The sequence below is a fragment of the Pocillopora verrucosa genome, chromosome 5 (genome assembly GCF_036669915.1).
Source record: "Pocillopora verrucosa isolate sample1 chromosome 5, ASM3666991v2, whole genome shotgun sequence".
In the NCBI taxonomy this organism is placed as follows: domain Eukaryota; kingdom Metazoa; phylum Cnidaria; class Anthozoa; order Scleractinia; family Pocilloporidae; genus Pocillopora; species Pocillopora verrucosa.
Window position 1 is genome coordinate 10,397,901 of NC_089316.1, and position 15,051 is coordinate 10,412,951.

Genomic DNA, 15,051 nt, shown 5'->3' on the forward strand with positions numbered 1-15,051 from the left:
CTCGTTAGTACCCGCAACAAGACTAGTGCACAGCAATATTAGGAGCTAATTGTGTACTGCCGACCCGTTGCTTTCAAAATAGAGTTTCAACGGCCGGAGTAATGGCCTTAACGGCTAATGGTTAAAACTTTGGATGATTTACAGCTAACGGTTGATTTCTTTCCGTTACGGTTCAGAGAGAAAATTTAGAATTGGCATTTTTTTTTATGACCAGGTGATAAAAGTTGTTGAATTTTACGCCTAAAAGCTAAAAGTTTCACCGTTTTGCAGCCAACAGTTAATCCGAATGGGACCCTCCTTAAAGTTATTTTTGTTCCTTTCCTGTGATTGTATTAAGTAAAAGATTTTCGAAAGGGAAATATTGTTTAAAAGTGCTGTGTATAAACATATTTTACAATTATTTTGGTGAGAGAAAAGAGCTTAACACAATTCTCTGTCAGACAACTTAAACTTTAAATCCTTTTGTTGATTAGTGATTATGGAGATAACTCAATAATTTTAACGAGTCCGTTATCATTGGGGTTACCGCCAGTCACACCCGAACAACTCTGACCACGGCAATACGAACCCCCTCCTCCTCCAGCCTGGCTGAATTGGGTACCGCTGCCTCCCCCAGAGTACCCTCCACCTCCTCCTGATGCACCATTATCCTCTGATCCTCCCCCTCCACCACCAAAACCTCCTACTGCTCCTGGTGCTGGTCCGCCGTTATTTCCATTGTTCATGCCACCGGCTTGACCACCAATCCAGCCTTGATCACGTGATCCACCTCGTTCTCCGTGTTGAGAACCAGCTCGGGTACATCCAGTGCCATGCCAACCAGCACCTACACCCCCATGGTAGCTTGCACCTACACTGTTACATTCACCTGGCTGCCCCCCTGTGCCTCCCTTCCTAACACGTAATGGTTCTTTCCCCACACTACTAGTTCCACTTGTTCCCGCCTGACCATCCACACCGTTGTATCCACTAGACGCACCACCACCTCCTCCGGCAGCTAATAACAAGGTATTACTTGTGGTATAGACAAAACTACCACCCCCTCCTCCAGTTCCAGCATTGTCCTCTACAGACAGTCCCAGCTGAGCTGCTGTTAGGGAAGTGGATCGACCACCCTTAACCTCCACTGAATTTCCACCACGCTGTCCAACCACAATGTTCAGCACTGTTCCTTTATTCAATCTGAACTTTCCTTGTATGAATGCTCCCCTACCACCATAATATGTTCCAGGTCTATATCCATAATTGTATGAATGTGTTCCACCACGAGCTCCCCAGGCCTTTATTTGGTAAAGGGTCGTACGCGGAACAGTGAAGGTCTGAATAACGCCATACCTTCCACTTCGTCCCCTCGTTGTAAACTCCCAAGGAACTTTAATGAAAACATGCGTGTGTCATTTTTAACTCTTAAGATCCTTTTAAATTTGATCCAGCAGTGATGAATATTTTTACCTTCTATACTATTGTGGGAAAAGATGCTAATCTTCTAATAGTTGAAAGAAAAGAATTGTTTCGTTAAATTTCTACGCCAAGAGCAAGAGAAAAATCGTACTTAACATTTTCTTCTTATATGTCCGTAAACAGTTCTAAGTCCGGACCGTAAATATGTTTCCCAGGACAACTCATTTTCAACTACGTGAGGTGGCAATAAATTGTTACAAGTCATTAATCAAATCTTTAAACGAAGTAACTGAGAGAAAACTTCCTAATCGCAATCTCTCTGCACATTACATAAGCCATCAGTTAATTTTGTGAATCCAGCCTAAATATTAGCCAAAACATCGGGGTTTTGAATTTTAGGTTTTATATACATCTCCAACCAGAGAAGCGTTTTATTGGTCATTATGAATCACTCTGGTTACCGATCCATTTTTAAAACGCCGAGGAAAAAGACATCATGTCTTGACATTCTTCTTCAAAGTCACAAAAATAGCTATAATGTGTTTTCCACTCAACCTAACATTTCAGTTAATGATAGCATCGTTTGAGATGATATTATGATTTCTTACCAGAGCATTTTTTCCCGTCTCCTTCAAATCCAGTCTTACAAATGCACTTGTAGGATCCCTCAGCATTTTGACAAGCAGCATTAACATCACACCGGTAAGAGTTGACTTTGCACTCGTTTATATCTTGGAAAACAAATAAAACTCCGTTGAAAAAGTATACTCTACTCTGACATCATCTATCATTGCACCTTGTCATTATGTGGCCATAGCTTGTGGGGGACAAAATACGCGCTCCGATTACACGTGGCTAAGCGGGTCGGGAAAAAGTAATCTCAACGAGCCAGGAACTCCCAAGTATTGCCCAAAGATTGCTCGACGATTGCCCACAGATTGCCCATAGATTGTCCACAGATTGCCCATAGATTGTCCACAGATTGCCCACAGATTGCCCCCAGATTGCCCACAGATTGCCCACAGATTGCCCAAAGATTGCTAACGGATTACCCACAAACTTTCATAGATTTCCCGCAGATTGCCCGTAGATTGCCCTCGGATTGCCCACGAAGTGCCCACAGAGTCTCTTTGAATTGCCTACGTGGTATCTTCTGATTACATACGGATTAATTGACCGGGAAATGCTCATGGATTGCTCACGGATTGCTAAAGGATTGCTCACGGGCTTCAATTCATTATTAAAAGCTACAAAGTGTATTCAACGACAGTGCTTTTAAAAGATGATCATAAAATTCACTTCTACTAGATCATTTTTTCCAGTCTGCATTTAATCCAGCCTTACAAACGCATTTGTACGATCCTTCAGTATTTTGACATAAAGCATTGACATTACACCAATAAGCCTTGTTTGTGCTCTCTTTTATGTCTTTAAATGCTAAATATATTCCACTTAAAAAAATCTACTATGCAGCATAAATATCACAGGATTCATTGAAATTACAATCATCAATGAGCACTTACCATTATTCTCTCTCCCTCCTAATACCCAGATGTTAGGGTTTATGTGCTAAAAAGCAATCATTGCGCTCGGCTAGGTGAAGTGAAATGGTTTGCTAATTTCTTACGAAACTGAAAAAAGGCTCAAGATAAAGCCTTTCTGTTCAAATATGTTAAGTTTTTTACCTTTAAAACAAGTAAATTTGAAGCAGTCATCGCATGAAACGTCATTCCAGGTGTATTCATTCTTTGCGCCAAGAGTGTGTACGCAGTCCTGATCCGTATAATTGTTTGGTTGGTTTGGCGCCCAGAATCTAAAGCTACTTGTGCCTTTCTTTGTCCACAGGAATGATCCTTCTACGCTTCGATCATTGAGCCCTATCCAGGATTTCTCTCCATTGTGCCGATGTTGAATGTAAACATTTTCTTCTTGATTATGGACTGTCGCAAGATGTGAACCCATTTTAGCACATTTTCTTTCAGCAGTTGGCCACGATGAGCAATTGGAGCTTGTGAAGTAACAGTAGCCATTGAAATAATCCCATCCAAGCTGGCATACCTCTGTATGTAATGCAAATAGGTGCATAAGCGCGAGCACGAAGCAGAATTAGTACGTGGTTCGTATAGATGTTATTTCTGGTCCAATTATTCTATGAAAAGCTACTTTCTATGGTGAATATTTTTCTTTACGGGAGAGCCACAAGGAGCTGACCTTGAACTGTCGTACTGAGTAAGAGAAATATACTTGCGGCTTGTGTGGATATACAATTTGTCGATGGAAGCGACTTTGGCAGGAAAGAAGATGGTATTTCATCATCGAGATATCACAATAAATTTTCGACATCTTTTCGCCAGGAAACATACTTAATTTTCTTTGTATACTATGAAAAATAACTGGTATCGGTATAGCCCAATCAACGTCCTTACCGTCCCTCTCTGTCTCCTAAGTTCTTGATGCTGAAGGACTCTTGTGAAATTCGGGTAATTCATAGCAATCACGCACGGCACATTTTCATGCAGTTAGGCGATCAGATATATTTATGCGTTAAACCTCTACATTTGCAGTGACGCGTTGATGTTAAAAATGTGTTAGTTTTGATGATCTTGTTGTCTCTTTAATTGATGATTGGTAATAAATTTATAAACTTTTACCTTGTGATGGTATTTTGCACTTGAAAATCTTACCTGACATGACAGTGTAGACAATAGAAAGAGGATCGTATCTTTTTTCGTAGAATTCTTTAAAACAAACACGAAAGCCAGTCTTGTTGATATACTGAAGAAAATAAAATAAACGAAATACAGTCTATATGTATATGTGATTACTGTCATCAGAATGAACTTCTTGACACTGTGATTCATGTTTGTGTCATTAGTATATACCTCACGGTTAAATAGTGTTTTTCTCGCCCGCTGAAGTGATTAGCAAGTATTTTTAACCTCCGAGCAGCCAAAGAGGCAAAATCGCCCTTTAGGAGTTTCGGAAAAACAATTTTTCGGCTTCTGTGTGGTATTTACTGAAAAAAAAAATAACCTCATTGTCGTTGGATTGATGATGAATGCAAACGTTTTCGTCTTGATTATGGACTATTTCTTCTTAATCATGGAAGTGATTAAGAAGTACTATTGACTTCCGAGCAGCCAAAGAGACAAAATCGCGCTTGAGGAGTTTCGGTATATATGTGTAAATAAACTAATTTTTCGGCTTCAGTTTCTGTGTGCTGTTTATTGAACCAAAAATAAGTAACCTCGTTGTCGTTGGATAGGCGCTAACTATTGTTCAGTTTTTCTAAAAGAATTGTAAATTTAAAAATTTTATCTTACCTCTACCCAAGCAGTTATGCCATTGTGAACAGGACTTAGGTTCCCTCCCTTCGTTGAGTGATTAGCAGACACAAGTACATTTGGGACGGCATGATAAGTATGGAGAAGGGAAACATCCTGTGAAAAAAAGATAAATTCAATATATTCTGGGATCAGTGTGCACACTTAAATAACCGCCCTAGTGAGGATCCTTACAACTTTGGTCAGTCCGTCGTAGAACGTGAGGAAAGCATGGGTATCGCTATGATTACTGATCAATTTGCACTTAACAAACCCCTCATGAGCCAAACAACTTCGGAAATTGCAAATTGGATCGTATGCCCAAAATTATATTGTAAAACTTCCAACCTTGCAGAAGGCATGATTTTGATCTTCAGAAGGGGGTTTGTTATTCATAAAGTGAATAACACTATGTTCCAAGAAGGGAGGCTTGTAAAGATCCACAAACGCGAGCCAATTCTAATAAAGATAAGAAAGAATGGAAGAATGTTCAGTAAATCTTATATTGTGCATAACGGTTGAATGAAATACGGCTCAAAGTACAATCTAATATGCATGTGTATACCTTTTGCCTCAAAATGGTCGCGGTGTATCGCAGTGATCACATTTTGCATTATCTCTGATTGTTATTCATTTCATTCAATTTGATCTGCGTCAAATATTTCAATGTAATTGAAAGAATTTTTCTATTTATGTTGCCTAGGCATCCATTTTTTAAATTGGAGTAACCTTTATGCTAAACATCATTAGGTTTGTGAAGCATGTGTCTAGCCAGAAAGCACCTGAAAATTGCGCCATTGAGAAAGCATTCCTTTTTAGAATGTAAGGAAAGTACCTTCGAAGTGAACGGTACAAGTAAAAGCAGCTATTTAGATAGGAGAGCGATCGATAAGCCTGTAAACCAATGACTTACCACAGAGATGTCTTTGTGGGATCCTGCGTAGTTTTGTAATTCCCTTAAACAGACTTTACATGAGGATTGCGTCACATCTTCAGTCCAGACACTAGCTGCGTCGCGCTTCAGTCCAGAATGGTGATGTTCGGCAGTTACAAATACGGAAGGTGAACTGGTAAACTTTCCCTGAAAATGAAAGGCTATTTAGATAGCTTATCCCTGTTAAATGATCAACTGTCTAATTTGCTTGTCGATGATAAGATTATCGTATTCAAAATATAGCTCTGCTTAACTAACACTTTCGTGTTACAGTGAGTCTGTTCAGTAACAGACCCCTTATGAGTGTGGAAAGAAGAGACCGACGAAGTGTCATACGAAGCTCAGCTGTGCTTTTCATTGATTTCATTATCATATTTTGACCTCATCTTTTATCTATGACCAAACAGACGCACTGCGACGTGGAATCTATTTGTTTAATATTTAACAATTATTCGCTCAAGGTGAAGTGATTATTGTTGAATAATTTCCGAGACGAAATCGTGGGAATTATTCAACAATATCCACTGGGCCTGAGGCAAATTTTTGTGTTAGTATAATTGCATAAGTGCTTTTGAATTCTGTACATATTCGTCTTGGTGATGAAATAATTCCGTTTCAGTTGTTTTGATTGCTCATGTCGAGATAAAAAACCAGTTTCCATTAGAATTTGATAGTTTCATTTAATTCAACTGATCAGCACAACCTTAATATCTCTCTTTTGAAAAGTGTTACTCCAAACTTAAGAGCGTCTTTTGCGCTCTTCGAAATTTAATTTTCTGTATCGTGTTGATCACTTTCTCGGTAACACTGAAAAAACGCCAGACAGCCATTTTTTAATTTAGTGCTTCTGCTTTAATCACCTTGCGCGAGGTGATTATAGCGAGATATGACACGATCCTCGACCAACCAGAGCGCGCACATTTTTATAATCACCGGAGCAACTATACTACGACAGAATTAGATTTGTAATTTATTCCTCTATCCAATACATAAGGGAAAACCAAACAAAATACACGTATAAATTAGCTTAGTATGTAACGGGTTCAGCGAGGCCACAAAATGTTGAAATAGCGCTTGAGTTGCTGCATGTCAAAAGGGTTTGCTCTAACCCATCGCAAGAGAACGAGGTGCTTTACAAGAGCATATCTTTTTTATGTATGTTTATGCAGTAATAAAACACGAACAAAAAAATCAGGCTTTTTGTAGCTTGACACAACCATGATTTTTCTCATAATTAATTAAAAGAACCCACCAGTAGACACAAAAAAAGGCATGCTATTTACCGATGGAAAATTCACAGTTTTACAGGTCGTTCCAGTCCACCATTGTGACATCCGTTCTTCTCCCGCAACCCCACCCACCGGAGCTCCCTGATATGCCATCCAATCGACTGTTACGTTCGCATTCGATTTTCGTTCGTTGAAGCCTGCCGCCATTACACACGCAGTAAATCGATGGGTACTGATGTTCTCGACCCACGAAACAGCAGCATCATGAACATATAACTTATCACTGGTGTCGATATGATTGACCGTTAGTTGCACTTCAATGGGTTTGTCAGGATAGAACACAAATGGCTTCAGCCGAATTATCTCACAATGAGAATATCCAAGTGATGGAATATGAGGCATGTGATGGCGACCTCTCTGGAAAGGGAATCCTGTAACAAAAAACCGTAGAAATACAAAGACACTACCAAGAAGAACGACAGGTGTAGTGACAATGACAGTGACAGCGATATAGACGATGAAAATGGCCGTGGCGGTCGGAATGGCAACGTCAATTTCAGAGATAACGACAATGGCAATATCAATGACAATGACTATGACTATGACTATGACTATGACTATGACTATGACTATGACTATGACTATGACTATGACTATGACTATGACTATGACTATGACTATGACTACGACTATGACTATGACTATGACTACGACTATGACTATGACTACGACTATGACTATGACTATGACTATGACTATGACTATGACTATGACTATGACAATGACAATGACAATGACTATGACTATGACTATGACTACGACTATGACTATGACTACGACTATGACTATGACTACGACTATGACTATGGCTACGACTATGACTATGACTATGACTATGACTATGACTATGACTATGACTATGACTATGACTATGACTATGACTACGACTATGACTATGACTACGACTATGACTATGACTACGACTACGACTATGACTATGACTATGACTATGACTATGACTATGACTATGACTATGACTATGACTATGACTACGACTATGACTATGACTACGACTATGACTATGACTATGACTATGACTATGACTATGACTATGACTATGACTATGACTATGACTATGACTATGACTATGACTATGACTATGACTATGACTATGACTATGACTATGACTATGACTATGACTATGACTATGACTATGACTACGACTATGACAATGACTACGACTATGACTATGACTACGACTATGACTATGACTACGACTATGACTATGGCTACGACTATGACTATGACTATGACTATGACTATGACTATGACTATGACTATGACTATGACTATGACTATGACTATGACTATGACTATGACTATGACTATGACTATGACTATGACTATGACTATGACTATGACTATGACTATGACTATGACTATGACTATGACTATGACTATGACTATGACTATGACTATGACTATGACTATGACTATGACTACGACTATGACTATGACTATGACGATGACTATGACAGTGACAGTGACTGTGAAAGTGACACTGACAGTAACAGTGACGATTACAGTGACAGTGAAAGAAAGGATACAGTAGCAATGACAATGGTAATAATAATGATAACAACAACGACAATGAAAATGAAAATGACAATGGCAATAGAGTCAAACAACAATGATAGTAAAATCAGTTCTAATTTTAAGCTAAAATACGGGAGGTAAAATGAAAACAACGATGATAACTACAACAACAAATATCATATTTTGTTACGGCTGAATATTTCATTTTATAGGATACCGATACATCGACCATTGTCGGCAATCATTAACATGAGGGGCAGAAGATGCGCCCTACCTTCACAACTACCCGGATGTTGCACTGTAAACTTAAGTCGCATGCGACACATTTCCTGTTTAAACAAACACTCATTGTCGTAAGTTGTGCCGTTTGATGAGCAGACGGGCTCATGGTAGGAAGGGCAGTAGTCTATACAAACGCAACGAGCATCATGGGGTCCAAAAGCTTTACAAAGACCATGAAAATAACACGTGACGTTCAGGCAGGGATCCAGGTCTAGTGAGTATAAAAACAGGCGAAAAATACTTCTTTTACCCAACTATAATTCATTGAGGTGAATATTACAGTGAAGAAACCTTAGGATAAAGGTATCGTGACCGACACTGAGGACACAGCTAGAGATCTAATCTCTATTTCTGAACCCTTTCAGTCCGGCACAATAACAAAAATCTCACTGTAGATAGGATACTTAGGACCGGTTATATTTACACGAGGCCTAATAAGAACCACGGTTTTACGCAAGCAGTGGGCCATACGTATTATGATCTATGAGAGGGTTGTTTTTATTAGATAAATGTCTTTCCACCGCTATCTTTTAGCCCTCTTGACACTGATCATAAAAATAAATGTTTTGATAAAAGATGCAGCTAAATTTACGATGATTTAGAACGCAGTTTTGTTACAGAATGGCTAAACTTTGTTTAAATATTAAGCGGTTCTAAGTGGCTTAATAGCATCATAGACAACGGAGCTTTTGTACAGAAGCAGTTTCAATTCTATTGCTCTCTCAAGTAAAGAATGCCTACATGTTCTATAAATGCATTGTTTTGCCTATGGTAGGCCTTTCTAATCAACCAACCTCCGACGACTACGTAATCAACTCGTATGATATCATCGCCATAGGTATCACCGTCGTAGCTTCTCGCACAAACTTTCACATCTTCGGTGGACGTGTACTATAATCAAGACGGGAAGAAGAATATGCAGCATGCTAGTGTGTCGTAACTACTTTTTTAAACAGTTTTACTCTTATTGTCTGCAAATGATACACGGTTTCAGTCAAATTTAGCAAGAGAATCTTTATCAAAGGCGTTACAACACTGATAACTCACCTCGACCCATGCTGTCATGGCATTACACTGAGATCGAGAGACACCTGAGTAGTTATCCATGTAACCCTGTTTGGGCGTCACTACCACAACCGGAGGAGCATAAAATGGATAGGTGAAGTTTATAGTCTGAAATATAAACATTTAAGTCTGTTAATAAAATTATGTTGCATTGTGTGACATCTAAAGTCAGGGTCAGTTGGGTAATTTCTTGGAAAAAACAAAGAAAAAAATAACAACAACAACAACAACAAAATAAACAAACAATTCCCAAAAACACCCCTGGATTTAACTCTACGCACTTGTAACCCTGGAATGTATGCATCTAACCCTATTTACAATCGACGTACAAGTAGGCCGCCATCAGGATGCGTATTTCTGCATCGTTTTCAAAAGATCTGTTGAGCAATCTCAGAAAAATCGAATTGTTTCTGCACCTGCCCCAAAGGTCTTGTTGACAAACTATGCGGGATACTTCCAATTCGACAAGAAAAAACAAAAGTGAACGAGTTCGTGTTTGAGTTACACATATCAAACTCTTTCCCCAGTGCGACGAACATTTGTTTTTCTCGGTTCCAGGTGTACGCAACCACTAACCCATGTAATGTGCATGCTGTCCGTTGCGAAATTTTCAAAATGGCGGACAAGCCAAAGAGGGAAATAAAAAAAAAAACGATTTTGCAATGAATACTCAATATACACCCTCGTTAGAAAGGCGAATCTACGGACAAAAGATACAAAACTTTATGGTATTGAGATCGATATGATATTAAATCGATACCGAGGGCCCGTTTCCAACTTGCTAAGAAGTGTATTTAATTGCCTTCCACCACGATCACTAGCTTTCTTGACAGCTTTCTGAAGACAGAATACTTTCTTTCTGAAGACTTCTGATATGCGGCTATTGATTATTACACCTCGTATACCTGACTGTTCAAACACTTTGTTTACGATTGTTGAAAGGACCGACTTTTGGTTCTCCGTCTTCGTCTTTAAATTGCTTTGAAATAGTATAGATTAGTAAGCTGAAACGAAAAATTAATCAAGGAAGTTTACGAAAAATCCAGCAAACAAGCTTAAAAAAAGGCATTTACTTAGACTTCATACTTCAACGAACTTCACAAATCTTACTTGTTTATCTTGTAAGCAAACGATGGCAGATTAATTCCCGAAGCGCTTTCTGAGTTTCCCGATCCCTCTCCTACTGCTTTCACGCTTACAAAACAGGAAAAGATCAAAAGGAGGAAGATACAGCTGTTTTGAAACGCCATTTGACGAGGGTAAATCTGCTTTTTGTTCGACACTTTACATATCAAAACAAAGGAAATTTGTTCCTCTTTTTGATTCTGGCGGTACATTTTTAATTTGCGCTTGCGTAAAAGAGATATCGCCCGAGACCCTTCGCTCGGTCGTGTTTTGATCAAAAACGCCTTGTTAATTTCACGCACCGCTCGGAGAAAAGGTAAAAATGACGAGAGAAAAACTTTACCTTCAAGTTAGAAAATTAGCGAAATAGAAAGCCACAATATTATAGTTTAATATTTCAGAGGTACATTGAGTGCTTTTTCCGTAGAGAATCCGCACGATGGTAAAACATTCGAAAATTACACTCGATTTGAGTGGGGTGTTGAAGTGGGCGTGGTCACTACATTCATGTTAAGACTATTTGTACCCCATGAGTTTGATATGGAACACAGAATTAAAGGTGTTGTTGTTGCTTTATCTTTTCTAAGCGGGGCTATAGTGTGGGAATTTTCAAATATTAAGCAAAAAAATATTAATTATGGTAGTTTTGATAATAATGATTACAATAATAATGAAAATAACAAAACAAAAAACAATAATTGCTAGTGAATCCCAGCGCTATTGTTAAAGATATTTCTGTTTATTTGCTAATTAAAACCTTACTTGGCAATAAGCGTAGTTATCATGGTGTTTTTCTAAGCTTGCATTATGAAGCAGCACACTCTTTGAAAAGGTGACGTTCTCAATCTTCAGAGTAGTAAATGCCATCCAGTTCTATGAAATTTTCGTTCAAGTGAAACAAAATTAAAAAAAAGGTGTGATAAGTGACAAAGAAATGTATATGATAAAATTTTGATAATCGAGTCGATAAGTTGATCAAATGATGAATGCAACAATAAATTGATAAACAATGCAAACGAATCAAGCCATCAGTCATTCAATTGGTCACGCAATAACATTCATTCCTCCAACCACCCATACCGTCCATATGAAGACTCGAAATAAAAATTTACTTGAGGAATTGAAAGAAAAACTTCAATCATTCACTTACTATTTTTATGCTCTTGTGCGTTCCATCGAAAAGCTTGGTTTCTTTGAGACAGACTTTGAAATTGTCCTTCTTCAAGTCCTCTACCCAAACGGCCATAGCATCCTGAGGTCTGCTTAAAATATCGTGACTGACAGCAACTAAAATGGTTGGTGAGGTCTTGAAACGCTGAAAATTGTCAAACGCAGTATTAGACATCTTTACCTGTAAAGGTGTATCTGATAGATGTAAGGATTTTAACTGCCAGTCAAGGATCACGACTTAAGAGGTCAAAATAAGGTAATTTTCCGCAAATACGTTAAATCCCTTTGAGGAAACCCACATCTTTGAAAAAGATTCCAACCTTGTGCCTTTCGATAAACTGCACTCGATCTCCAAAATTAAAAAAAGATCGTTAATATCGGAAATGCGTTCTTCAAACGTTGTAAATATTTCGGAGAATTGAGATTTAAGACGAAGAGAAGGAAAGGTGATCAGCCTAAGTCTAGCTTTTTTTTAATGGAAAAAAAAAGCAACATTCATTTGTCACAATTGCCGAAGGCAAGTAGATCTAAGAAATCTAACCTGTTTAAATTTGATTGTCGTACACTTTTTTCCGGTGGTCCAAGCATTCAAGTGGACGGTTTCTGATTGAGTTCCTAGCGGCACAGACTGTAAGGCCAACCAATTGATTTCTGAAGTACTGTTCGATCCGTCTCCAAATTCTAACACACAGGCCGTAAATCCGCTCGTTGAAACAGATTCCACCCAGACAGCTCCACCATAACGGTGACCTGAACTTCCTATATTATGTCCAAATGAGGCGAATATCTTGACTTGCTGTTTACCATGGAAGGGATGCTGAAAGTAAATCTTTTTGCAACCAAATAAGCCTGGTGAGTTGGTTGTCACGTTGTCCTTTCCAGCTTTTATGCTCGGTGCTGTCAAAAATTAAAGATAAACAACAAATTTATTCTCTCGTTTGTGGTGCCATTGAAACAAATGCACAACTCGAAAAAATACTGAGCGACACTACACACCAAAACGTCTGAAGAGTCATTTATTATTCAACTGCTTTTTTTTTTCTGTTAAGTCTCTCTGCTCATTTTTCATAAGGCGGGAAAAGCAAAGCGGATAGAGAAGCGTAACGCGCGCAGCCTACCGGTTAAACAGGTTTTTTTTACAGTACAAAATTACCATCTACCCAAATAACAGTTCAATATCGCAGGATGTTTTATTCTAATTGCGTGTTATTTGTACTCTACTTTCTGCAATCGGATAATAAAGATTTTTGTAGACATAAATTGACCAATCCTATTGGAATATTATCTTACACCTCCTCTTTGACCTCTGTCATTCTTGCTCGTTTACGCTTGGCATTGAATCACGTAAATAAACGTTGATCGTGCCATTAAAAATTTGTTAGAAGCGTCAACAACTTTTGTTATTTTCGGTATCAAAAGATCCCATTGTTAGGGTTGATCATGAGTGAGTGTTTCAATCTTAACTTTCTCAGGATTACTACAGATTTTATGATATCGAATCAACCTCATCATTAATGTGCGCGGTACTTGAAAGAAAAACTTCCTTAGCATTACAAGGTTTTTGATCAGACCTTTCAAAAATTTCTGATAGAGGCAAAAGCCGATCGGTGAACTAAAAAAGAAAAAAACCTTTCCTGATAAAAGGTGTACGATTCAATCTCACAATGGCTTTGAACTTACCACCGGACACCAGATTTATCTTCAGGCAAACGAACAAAACGGTAAAACGTAGGATCAAATCAGTCGTCTCCATATCGTCCTGCGTAAAGTTTGAGCTACCAGTGGGCCGATCCCTCTTTTAATAGGCTCCATGTCATGTGGAGCTCCGTGACTTCTTCCTTTATAACTGACATCTGTTTGGTCCATGACTGTGTTGCTGAAGCTCAAAAAGCCTCGGTTATTTCAGTATATTTTAACTGTGGTAAGTTCCGTAAGGTTAATGAAGTGGAGCTATATCCTTTCTCTAACAGTTTCGAATCAATAACAACTGCAGAGTAAATTAATCATTTGTAGCTCGCCATAGGTTGACTCTGCAAGTATTTGTGACCCTAAATCCTGTGGTTAATGCTCAAATAAATGCAATGCTTTATTTATCGTGAAAACCGCTCACAGCAAACACATCTCTAACATCCACTTCCTTATTTTTTACACTTTGGTGTTAGTGCTAGAACGAGTAACTCTATATTGTGGTTAAGAATCGAATCATGTTCCAGGATCTAAACATTCTTTTACTTCCTTCAGCAAGGCTTACATTGTGGCTAAAGGAGTGTATTCAGAGCTCGCACGAATTTGATTTTCACATCTTCCGTAATCCAAACCTTGACGTAAACGTACTTTAATTATTAACAGGAAAGGCTTCCATACCATCACAATGATTTTTGTTATTATTAGCTTGGTATAAAAATGGCAAGAGGATCGCTGAAATCAAATTGTATCTTTTTAACCTTTATTTTTTTCTTTAATGTTTTCCTTTCCCCTCCCATAGTCTTGCAGACAAACGAGACTAACGATGGAGCAAAAGCAGCTTGAGCATGCCTCCAAAATCCAGTGAGAACAAGCTATACTTGCATACATACTTATCTGCAATAGGATCAAATTAAAATCAGCTGAGCTGATGTGGACCTATTTGCCAGGGATATTTGTGAATAGGATTGCTGTATTCATTACCGAACATTTCTGGCTTAATGATATAAAATCACAAATCCAGCGAGCTACGCACTTCACAATGTGTATGTAGTAATGTCTCCTCATGAATATGTTCTCTGTGCTTTGGATGCGTTCCATTATCCCGAGTAAGCAACAGGGAACCTTTCGCGAAAAATAAAGGTTTACAGCCGAATGAAAAAAATTGAATGAGGTGCAAAGTAGTTATCGGTAAAGTATTGCAAAAAAAAAACAAAACAAAACAAAAAGAAAGAAAGGCAGC

General features: G+C 38.4%; 2 protein-coding genes across 2 annotated transcripts; both read right to left on the reverse strand.

Annotated features, from left to right (window-relative positions):
- Positions 1-400: 400 nt before the first annotated feature.
- Positions 401-2,793, reverse strand: LOC131799977 (uncharacterized). The gene is made up of 3 exons (XM_066166356.1): positions 2,760-2,793; positions 2,010-2,132; positions 401-1,372 (listed from the first exon to the last, which is right to left on the reverse strand). The coding sequence occupies exons 1-3, from the start codon at positions 2,791-2,793 to the stop codon at positions 477-479; spliced, it is 1,053 nt and encodes a 350-aa protein (XP_066022453.1). The 3' UTR covers positions 401-476.
- A 231-nt stretch (positions 2,794-3,024) lies between these two features.
- Positions 3,025-13,878, reverse strand: LOC131780467 (uncharacterized). Its single transcript, XM_066166357.1, has 13 exons — positions 13,806-13,878; positions 12,667-13,022; positions 12,106-12,270; positions 11,718-11,828; positions 9,813-9,938; positions 9,560-9,656; positions 8,758-8,976; positions 6,942-7,318; positions 5,638-5,805; positions 5,073-5,183; positions 4,725-4,841; positions 4,086-4,176; positions 3,025-3,461 (listed from the first exon to the last, which is right to left on the reverse strand). Exons 1-13 carry the CDS (start codon positions 13,876-13,878, stop codon positions 3,025-3,027), a joined length of 2,448 nt encoding a protein of 815 aa, XP_066022454.1.
- Positions 13,879-15,051: the final 1,173 nt, after the last annotated feature.

Bases quoted from the DNA above. Each gene is read 5' to 3' on its own strand.
- LOC131780467 (XM_066166357.1), bottom strand. From the start codon at position 13,878: ATGGAGACGACTGATTTGATCCTACGTTTTACCGTTTTGTTCGTTTGC. The intron at 9,657-9,812 runs GTGAGTTATCAG...TCTTGATTATAG, and splicing joins CCATGACAGCATGGGTCGAG to TACACGTCCACCGAAGATGT. The intron at 5,806-6,941 runs GTAAATAGCATG...TTTCATTTTCAG, and splicing joins AAACTGTGAATTTTCCATCG to GGAAAGTTTACCAGTTCACC.
- LOC131799977 (XM_066166356.1), bottom strand. From the start codon at position 2,793: ATGTCAATGCTTTATGTCAAAATACTGAAGGATC. The intron at 2,133-2,759 runs GTACAAATGCGT...TTGTTTTCCAAG, and splicing joins TGTCAAAATACTGAAGGATC to ATATAAACGAGTGCAAAGTC. The intron at 1,373-2,009 runs GTAAGAAATCAT...TTTTCATTAAAG, and splicing joins AGACGGGAAAAAATGCTCTG to TTCCTTGGGAGTTTACAACG.